The sequence below is a fragment of the Gavialis gangeticus genome, unplaced genomic scaffold, assembly GCF_001723915.1.
Source record: "Gavialis gangeticus isolate Ggan-Ray unplaced genomic scaffold, GavGan_comp1, whole genome shotgun sequence".
In the NCBI taxonomy this organism is placed as follows: Eukaryota; Metazoa; Chordata; order Crocodylia; family Gavialidae; genus Gavialis; species Gavialis gangeticus.
In genome coordinates, this window is record NW_017729034.1 from 18,640,849 (window position 1) to 18,650,547 (window position 9,699).

At 46.6% G+C, this 9,699-nt stretch overlaps 1 protein-coding gene across 1 annotated transcript in view; it reads right to left on the minus strand.

Annotated features, from left to right (window-relative positions):
• PEX6 (peroxisomal biogenesis factor 6) overlaps positions 1 to 9,693 on the minus strand; it is a 40,269-nt gene extending 30,576 nt beyond the window's left edge. The window contains exons 1-6 of the mRNA XM_019526874.1: positions 9,255 to 9,693; positions 8,203 to 8,366; positions 5,230 to 5,313; positions 1,674 to 1,776; positions 1,336 to 1,472; positions 908 to 1,019 (exon numbers count right to left, since the gene is read on the minus strand). Coding sequence (XP_019382419.1) covers positions 908 to 1,019; positions 1,336 to 1,472; positions 1,674 to 1,776; positions 5,230 to 5,313; positions 8,203 to 8,366; positions 9,255 to 9,509 — 855 coding nt within the window. The 5' untranslated portion in view covers positions 9,510 to 9,693. The remainder of the gene's footprint in view (positions 1 to 907; positions 1,020 to 1,335; positions 1,473 to 1,673; positions 1,777 to 5,229; positions 5,314 to 8,202; positions 8,367 to 9,254) is intronic.
• Between the last annotated feature and the right edge of the window lie 6 nt (positions 9,694 to 9,699).

A 9,699-nucleotide genomic window follows, 5' to 3' on the forward strand; every position in this document is an offset into this window, starting at 1 on the left:
TCCCTTCCAACCTTCATTTTCTATGATTCTATGATTAAAGAAAACCAACTAAATAGTTGGAAAAATTGTTCTTTGCAAGCTTTAGGGCACAAATGCCCTTCTTCAGGCACAGGGAGAGTTTGTCGTCTCCAGAGATAACATCCTTGTTAACAGCAGTATATGAAGATGAGAGATAACAGACCTGATTAACCACCCATTAGCCCTACTGTCTCTCTGCAAGTTTGTGTACACACAGTCAAGCCCTGACCTCTCTCTAAAAGTGCAAAGTTTCAAGAAGTTAAATGAATAAAGGATATCAAACAACAGAAATGCACTTTTTTGTAGAAAACAATGATTAAATCAAGGTTTCTTGATGAGTGATTTAAAATCAATTTGATTTAAATCAAATCCACCCTGACCAAATCAATTCTCTTCTGATGCAGATAGGAGATGCAATTTGGGAAACTCCGGGCCTTATAAGAGAAATACCTCCTGATACCCATAATGCCTCATCAGTAGGTAACTTTGACAGTGCCTTGTTTTAATGCAGTCCAGGAGTCCTACCTGACTATGCCTCCCTCACCACTGTACCTGAGCCATAAGAACTTGGGGAAAAGGATGGCAGAAGCAAGACAAAGAGAAAGAAAGAAATCTGTATGTTAACAAAACATCCTGGATACAGAACTTGGAACAGCAACTTTTACTAAATTAAAATCCAATAAAAATGAGGGGGTATACAAAATTCAGTCCTATTAGAACAGAGTCCTTGTTACAATCTTAATTCTTCAGAGAAAGCAGGGCTACACTGACATGCACATGTATGTGGAATGATAGGCAGGGTAGAAGGGAAATATTCCTGGAACTCTCTACACAAGGGAAGACTCCTAAGCAACCAAACACCAAAATGTGATGCTACTAGAAGAATTACCTTGAACAGATGGAGATCAAGGCAGCTACACGCAGCTCTGACAGCTGTCATTTTCCCCACACCACTGGGTCCTGAAAGGAGAACGCTGCCTGCTCCATTTAGTGCTATCCCCCTGGAACACAAAAGCAGCCATCCTTGTCACCAAGAAGTAAGTGTGCTGGGCCCAACTCATGCTAGGAGTACCTAACCAGCACAATAACAAGCCCTCGCACCAGACAGACCATGCTCTCCAAATCCCAGGATCTCTACAAGCAAAAACAAGTCAGTCATGGATCCAATGGTTCCAAAAAGTGCAATTCTAGCTAAAAACAACCAATATCCTACAATGCATGACAGAGCAAACCAGGCCACAACACAAACAGCCCCATGCAGTGGGACACCTCATGAGGTACATTAAACAGAACTCACCAAGAGGTGTGTGAACTTACCCATTGTGCAGATGAGGTCGCAGGGCATCACAGAGCCACTTCACAATATCAGAGAGCCCAGGGGGAGACAAACTGCTCCAAAATTCATGGCCAGCACGGCATGGGTAAGATGGGATAGCACTGTTGGTTGAACCCATCTATAAAGCAGAAAAATAACACTCCTTCCAAAACCACCAGGGTGAGGGACATTCTCAAGTCACAGAACAACCCCTTGAGCATCCACCTTAAAACTAATGGAACCACAGGTCTCCTCCATCAGTCAGAGGCTTCTTTACCACCCCAACAGTGCAATCTCAGCCTTGCACATTTTCTTTACATCCTTCTCACAGACATCTTACCAGGTAGAGGGAAGTGTTCCGGGTGTCAGCTAGGAACCCCACAGACTGCTCTCTTTCCACCATTCCTAATATCTTCTTCACTTTGAAGTAGAGCTCTGGCCATCTAAAGGAAGAGCAAGTAGTCTAAATTCCTACAGCCAAGACCTCAAGAGGCAGGAAGGAATCCTTTGTCCTTGGAAAGCAGTTGGGGCCCTTAAATTTTTTCATTACACAAATAATAAACCATAACAGGAGGAGACACAAGGCTGACAGCTGCACCAGCTGCTGTTTTTGTCTGGATAGACAGTTTAATGTTAATTTTCTCCTGATGTGCAACAGGATTATATCCACACATGCCTGAATCCCCTGCAAAGGCTCAGTCCCTTCAGATCGAGGGGACTGAATGCTAAGAGCCTGTGACCAAGATGTGTGGCCAGGCCCAGAATAAACCTGGAAACAGCTAACTTGGAAGAAAGACCTGGGGGCAACGGATGGATCCAAGAGTCCTCCACAGACACCTAGTAGGGGCAGAGGAGCCTCCACTCTCCTTTCTACTAGCAGTGAGGTTCTGTCCTGAAGTGCTCTGTATTATTTTGAGCCTCATGTATATTCTGAAGTTCAATAAGCCCACACTAAAGTAAGGTGCATGGACTATGAATCAAGCATGCTGGCTGGTGAATCTGCCCTCTGGCTTATACCCGCCATTTGAAGGCTGTGCTAAAATGGCACAAGACTCTCACTCAATCTGCAGGCCAGAGCCTAGAGAGGAGAGTTTCAGGACATAGCACCCGTCAGGAGCAGGGACCCTTCTCACAGCACTGGCTCAGCAGTATTACAGTTGAGACCAAGATAGGCTTGCTATCTCCTTCTGCTCACCCTCTCTGAGCTTTTTCAGTGTTTCCTCTTAGGCTCATTAGTATGGTCTCTCCCTCAAAGTGATATGCTTCCTTTTCCTTTCCCTGATGCCCTCCCCACCACCCAACAGATAAGTGCATGTTAACTTCACTGGACTTCAGGAGTCTGAAGTAGACCCACTGAGCTTGCACTGGGCTTGTCTGAATGCTAAAATGGACCATTTTAGCTGCTCTAAAAAGTAGTCGGTTGAGTTGGTTAAATTTTTGCCAGACCAGCTAAACATAACATCCAATTTGTTTCTTCTCTTTAACGTCAATGTTTATGCATTTTCCCCTGAACACTTCACTCACAGCACTTATTTGGAGCTGAAGAACCAAGGCAAGCTTGTTTGAAAACCCAGGAACTATTCTGGTGGGCTGCAAATATTCTTCTGGGCAGGCACAGCAGGCCACAGCAGTCTCCTTACAGAACAAGTGCTCACACCTGCTCCCTGAGGCTGAGGGAACATTAGTAATGAAGGACAATGCTGGTTACTAATCACTTCAGCTCCTTCCTGTGTGCCCCAAACCAGTTTTTCTAGATAGATAGACCATCTATAGATCCCATCTATGAGGAGTGCAAGTATGCCAAGCTGTCCCTCTGAGTTACACAGGTTAAGTCTAAAGCTAGATTTAGACTTAACAAGGAGAACTATGTCTATAGTTCTATAATTCTTTATGCTACAACAGCCCCTCAGGACCAGGACCTTGAAACAGGTATTTAAAGAACAAGACCTTATCAGACTTCTACTGCTGTATATTCCAGAATCAAAATATAATCAGCACTGCTGTCCGCTGCACTGTTATGTTGCAAGAAAGCTCTGAACACACACCCATGGGTACTAAGAGTTCCAGATGTTTCCAATTTATTTGCCAGTCTTAAGGGCTTGATTGAGAGACTTGTTTCTGCCTTCCTGTCCTCCTCCATAGGATCAAAAGATCATAAAGAAGGGTTGAAAGGAACTCACAAGATAATCTAGTCCAGCCCCTGCTCAAGGGAGGATCACCCCTGACTAAACAATCCCAACCAAGCAGCCATCTAAACTGCTCTTGAAAATTTCTAGGGACAGAGATTCCACAATCTCTCTAGGTAGCCTCTTCCAGTGCTTGACCACCCTCATAGTCAGAAAGTTCCTCCTGATCTGCAGCCTAAATTTCCTCAGATGCAATTTGAGGCTGTTGCTCCTAGCTCCTCAATCCCTGCTGCACAGGACAATATTTTAATTTTAAACTTTAAGTTATTTTTATCAAATTTAAAATAACACTATAGAATACTGAACATTGTACTTTCTACTAATAAGCTTAAAATTACAGAAAATGTATATTTTCCCTTCTAATATGATTTTAAAAACTTAATATTAGGATACACCAAAGTATAGAACTAGAACGATTTTCTATGCAGCCCTCAACCCATTTCTGATTTTAAGGTTTGTCTCGCTTGTGAAAAATGTTAAATACCCTAGTACTTTCAGCCTTTTCTGATTAATCATGCTTCCCAAGCCTCCAATCACTTTTGTCTCTCTCCACTTAACTCTTTCCAGTCTAACCACATCTTTCCTGAAGTGTGGATTCCAAAACTGGGCGTAGTATACCAAGTGAGGCCTCACCAGTGCTGAATACAGCAGAAGAATCATTTCCTTTGATTTGCAAGTGACATTCCTGTTGATACAAGCCAGTATGGTGTTGAGTTTTATTTTGTTTTTTTGCAACAAGAGCACACTGTTAGCTCATATTCAGCTTATGGTCCACTCCAGGTCCTTCTCTTCAGCACTGCAGCCTAGCCAGTCATTCCCCAATCTATATTTGTGCATGAAATTATTCCACTCTAAGTCCATGACTTTGCACTTGCCTTGCTAAATTTCATCTGATTGACTGAGGTCTATTTCTCCAGTTTATCCAAGTCATTTTGGATCCCTGCCCTCCAGAATGCCTCCAACTCCACCCAACTTGATGTCATGCAAAAATTTGTTAAGCACAAATGCACAGAGATCAACCGAAACTTTGCAACTATTCACTTTGGGATTTCTTCATCCTTCCAGATAAACTATACTAACTCACTACCATCTGGACACCATAAACTGGCAAGGCTCATTTACAAAGGTGGCTATTACTAGTTATACTGCACAGTATAACTAGTTACTAGTTATACTGGTATAATTATAGCACTACAATTACATCAGTATAGTGCCCCACGTGAATGCTCTTATACTGAATTGCCCATAAGCAATCTTTTTTCCAGTTTACCTTAAATTTGCCCCAAAGCAGCATAAGCTGAACCAGAAGCACTCTCCCTGTACCAGAGTTGGTGCCCCCATGGGGAATTAAAACCAGCATAACCTCCTTGTGTAGACAAAGCCAAGCTTCCACTTCAATCCATTTTTCTTTCATTGAAAGTCTATAGAGCATCCCCTCTTCTCTCTCACTTTTGTCTTTATTTCATTCTTTTTCCTTCCAAACAGTTTCTCTCCCAGTAGTGGTATACCATCTTTGTAGCACTGACATGTGACTGTACAATTATCTAAAAATCCAACAAAAATATTCATTTATTTGGTTCTGGATGAAAAAAAAGCAAAACAAACCCCTGAACTCCAAAGACAGATCAGAAGATAATCCACTGAGCAAACCAGAAGAGTAAGATTCTTCTTTAAATATCTATCTTAAAGTACTGGGAAATCACTACATACCTAAGAAATTTATCCAAGTTTTCTTCTAAGAACTCTGGATGTCCATTAGCTGGAACACACAGGATATCCCCCTCCTGGACCAACCTGTAACAAAACAATAGCCATGGTAAATAACTACTTCAATGATGTCACATTATGTTGATGCTCCAAAAAATTACAGCAACAGAAGAGCAATACAACCTCCCATTAACAACAATTAAGCTATCTGCATGAGTTGGGAAAGCCACTCATGGGCTTTTTATGATTTTTTTTTTAATACTCGCACCTTTCAGACAGCTAAATGGGAACTCCATGCCCTGTAGAGAATACAGTATACTTCAGACATAATACAGCAAGGCACAATGACAAAGTCAGGTCACTGGGAGGGCAAAGATGTAAGGGGGCAAGAATCTGTGACAGTTATGACATGCAGCCTGTTGGTTACTCGTTGGATTTGTAAAAAATTAACTTTAAGAGCGGGTTATAAACAGAGCCCAGAATGGAGAATTGTGGACAGTCTCTGGAAATGCTCAGCTATGAAGGTGAGCCTTAAGGTATTAGTCAAAGGAGGAGACTGAAAATGTTTCTTTAAACACAGGTTAGGGTCATGATATCCCATGTGAGGGAGAATCATAGAAAATAAGGGTTGGAAGGGACCTTACGAGGTCATCTAGTCCAACCCCCTGCTCAAAGCAGGACCATCCCCAACTAGATCATCCCAGCCAGGGCTTTGTCAACCCAGGCCTTAAAAACCTCCAAGGAGGGAGGTTCCACCACCTCTCTTGGTGACTTGTTCCAGTGCTTCACCACCCTCCTCATGAGAAAGCTTTCTAATATCCAACCTAAACTTGCTTTGCTGCAACTTGAGACCACTGCTCCTTGTTCCATCATCAGCCATCACTGAAAATCGTTTAGCTCCATCCTCTTTGGAACCACCCTTCGGGTAGTTAAAAGCTGCTATCAAATCCCCCATCTTTTCTTCTGCAGACTAAATAAGCCCAGTTCCTTCAGCCTCTCCTCAGAAGTCATGTGCCCCAGCTTCCTAACCATTTTTGTTGTCCTCTGCTGGACTCTCTCTAACTTGTCTGCATCCTTTCTGTAGTGGGGTCCCAAAACTAGACACAGTATTCCAGGTGAGGCCTCACCAATGCAGAAGAGAGGGAAATAATTATTCCCCTAGATCTGCTGACAACACTTTTACCAATGCAGCCCAGTATGCCATCAACCTTCTTCTCAACCAGAAGAAGGTTGACTTGTATTCAGCTTACTGTCCACTGTAACCCCCAGGTCCTTTTCTGCAGAGCTGCTGCTTAGCCAGATGGCCCTAAGCCTGTAGTGGTGAATGGGATTGTTCTGTCCTAAGGGCAGGACTTTACACTTGTCCTTGCTGAACCTCATGAGATTTCTTTTGGCCCAATCTTCCAATCTCTCTAGGTCACTCTGAATCCTAGCCCTACCCTCAGGCATACTCACTGAGATCAGGTGGCTACATCATTAAGACCAGTTCTCAAGATACACATTGGAACTTAAGTATTTGAGTGCTCAAAAAGCAGACAGACCCTGCTTACTGGAAACACGCTCCAAAAATAAAGTAGTCCTCAGTACCTATATTAAGTTACCTTGCTGATTTAAGCCAATGTTGCAGTGCGATGTTCTAAACATACTGTGATTGCACTGTAGGCAAAATATGTCCTGTAGGCCAGATCTCGCCCGTCATCTGATTGTATCTGGCCCGCAGGTAGCCAGCTGCAAAGTCATGGGATCCGGCCCATGAGGAGCCAGTGACTCTGGCTGCTGCACTGTGCCAGACAAGCATGTAGTGGCCCCATCCACAGCTTACACCAGCTCTCAGAACCATGCACTAGAAGCAGCACCAGGTAGGCACTGGCATCAGCTGTGGATGCTGCCAGCAGGTTCCTACTGAGGATCGGGGCAAATAACCAGGATTGCAGCTAATGCAGCAGCATTACCTGTGGACCTGGGCAGACACCCCTATCCCCAGCAGGAACCTGCTGGCTGCATTCACAGCTGATGCTGGTCCCCACCCAGCACTGCTTCCAGCACACAGTATGGGAGCTGGTACAAGCTGAGGGGACATGCTATCAGTGCAGGGGTGCTGGACACAAGGGAAAAGTGGGACCTGGCAGTGGGTGCACTTGCACTGCTGGGGCCTTTCTGGCTGTGGCTACCCAAAACCTGCACCAGGGCTGCCCTGCAGCTCTTCACCACTGTCACCACCCCACAGGCCCAGGGTAACCTAGACATAATGCTGGTGGTGGCTGCGGGGAAGAGCCACAAGGCAGCTGCAGCACAGGTTCTGGGCAGCTGCAGCCAGAAGGGTCCCAGCAGCAGTGATTGTGCCCACCACCAGGTTCCACTTTTTCCCTGGCACCCAGCACCAGTTGCCACCACTCCTCATGGGCAGGACGTGAACAGGACCAACACCAAACCATCCTCCACCTACAACACATCTCCACAGCTTACGCCAGCTCCCAGCCCATTCACTAGAAGCAGCAAAGGGCAGGCACCAGCATCAGTTGTCGCTGCAGCCAGCAAGTTCCCACTGGGGATTGGGGCATTTGCCTGAGACCCTCATCAGGGTAGAAAGGTGGCCCAGAGACTGTGCTAGTGGCAGCAGGGGCCCCGGCTGAGATGCCCCTACTGAAGCTGCTGCCCATGCCCACACCAGCTCCCCACAACTCTATCCTACATAGGGAAGTTTGGTGAGCTGTTGCACAGGAGCATGGGGGGTTGGAGGGGGTTGCTGACCTGACCTGCAACAGCACCCCAAAACTCTGTGGTGCACAGGCCCGAATAATAGTCCACCCCAGTCTAACAGGTCAAGTTAACTTCACAAAAGGCAATTTGTACATGGACTGCTCACTATCCACTTAAGAGGCAAGGGTGAAGAGTGGTATTTTGATTCTTCCCTCCCTGAATGTGAGCCAGATTCAGGATGCAGAAAGAATGAGTTTCCTATGCTGAAAGGCTAACCTCGGGGTTTCAAAGTGCTGGTAGAGAATATGGTCATAGACTCCTCTGGTGCTGTAGGCTGGTGAGGATATAATCTCTACGTGTAGCTCCTTGGCAAAAGGTGGTACAGATAACAAGGACTGGCTTCCTTTTGTTTCCTCGGTATCCAGAGCTTCTCCATACCTCTACAAAGCAGACAACAGCTTGGTTCAGCATTAATGCAGTATAGCACAAGTAAGAAGTTAAGACCCACTTGTCCTCAACTTCCATACTGCGAATGCCTCGCATGGATTCATGTCCCTATGTCACCCCATTCTAGACTCCCTGAAAACTTATTCTCCCTTTCCATAAGCGTGAGGAAGGTAACACCTCCTTACACCAAGGGAGCCAGGGATGTGACCAGTGCATACAGGATCAGCAACGAATGCAAATTTCCTGCTAACTTTTGCTGGAGTTATCACCTGGGACTTCCCATACTGACCTGCACGGTCTCCTAGCCCTCTATTCACACACAGCAAAAGGACTTCTCAACAAGTGTGTGCGCCCTCCATTCCAACCTTTCCAATTTACTAATTCTCTATCAAACTCTCCCATCACCTGTTCTCTCACCAGGGCACCTTCAGCCAGGTTTCCAGCACTCTTCCTAACTACACCAGCAGTTCTCAACCTTTTTAAGCTCAAGGCACAACTTAGAAAATGCCACCTCTTAGTTTTCACTCATTTTTTTGACTACAGAAAAGTAACAAAGTCACCTTCTACTAGAGAACTCAGAAAGACCACAGCAGGGCAGACCGGTTCCTGAGGGGTCCTATTTAAAATCTGAGTTTACCTCAGGCATTGTGTCTGCACGTAACAGTACATGACAGCCCCAGAAAGGATCATAAGGCACCCCAGGGGGCTGCGGCACCCAGTTGAGAACTACAGCGCTATGCTAACCTGACCCCTCCCACAAACCACGCAGCACCTTCACAGGGCTTGTAACCTCCTGTACCCCAGCACCCAGCCAGCAGGCACAGTGCCTGGACACCCCTCCCCCGCTGCCACCATCCCAAAACTACAGCAGAAGGACGCACCTGGATGGTGAGGTGGGCCTGGCTGGTGGCAGGGTCGTAGCCAAGGTTGAAGGCGAGTGCAGCAGAGATCACAGCACTGCCACTGGGCAGGCTGCTGCCTGGCTGCTGGCAGGGATAGTCCCATGGGGGATGCAGGGCCCCAACAGCTGCCAGGTGAGTGCCCACAGGGCCCTGCACCCACACCCACTCCCCCTGGAAGAGGCCAAGCCCCCACAGAGTGGCACGAGGCACCCACAGCGCCACGCTCACCGCCATGCCCCACTCCTCGGGCAGCCCCCAGGGCGCCGGCTCCCCGCGCACTGCCTGCAGCTGCCGCACACCCCCGCCCCGCGCAAAGCCTGACACTAGCGGCACCGGCAGGCCCGACGCAGTGCCAACCTCCGCCTCGCCCCGCAGCTCGGCCCGTGCCAGCCGTGTCCCAGCGCCCAGCAGTCCCTGCAGCGCT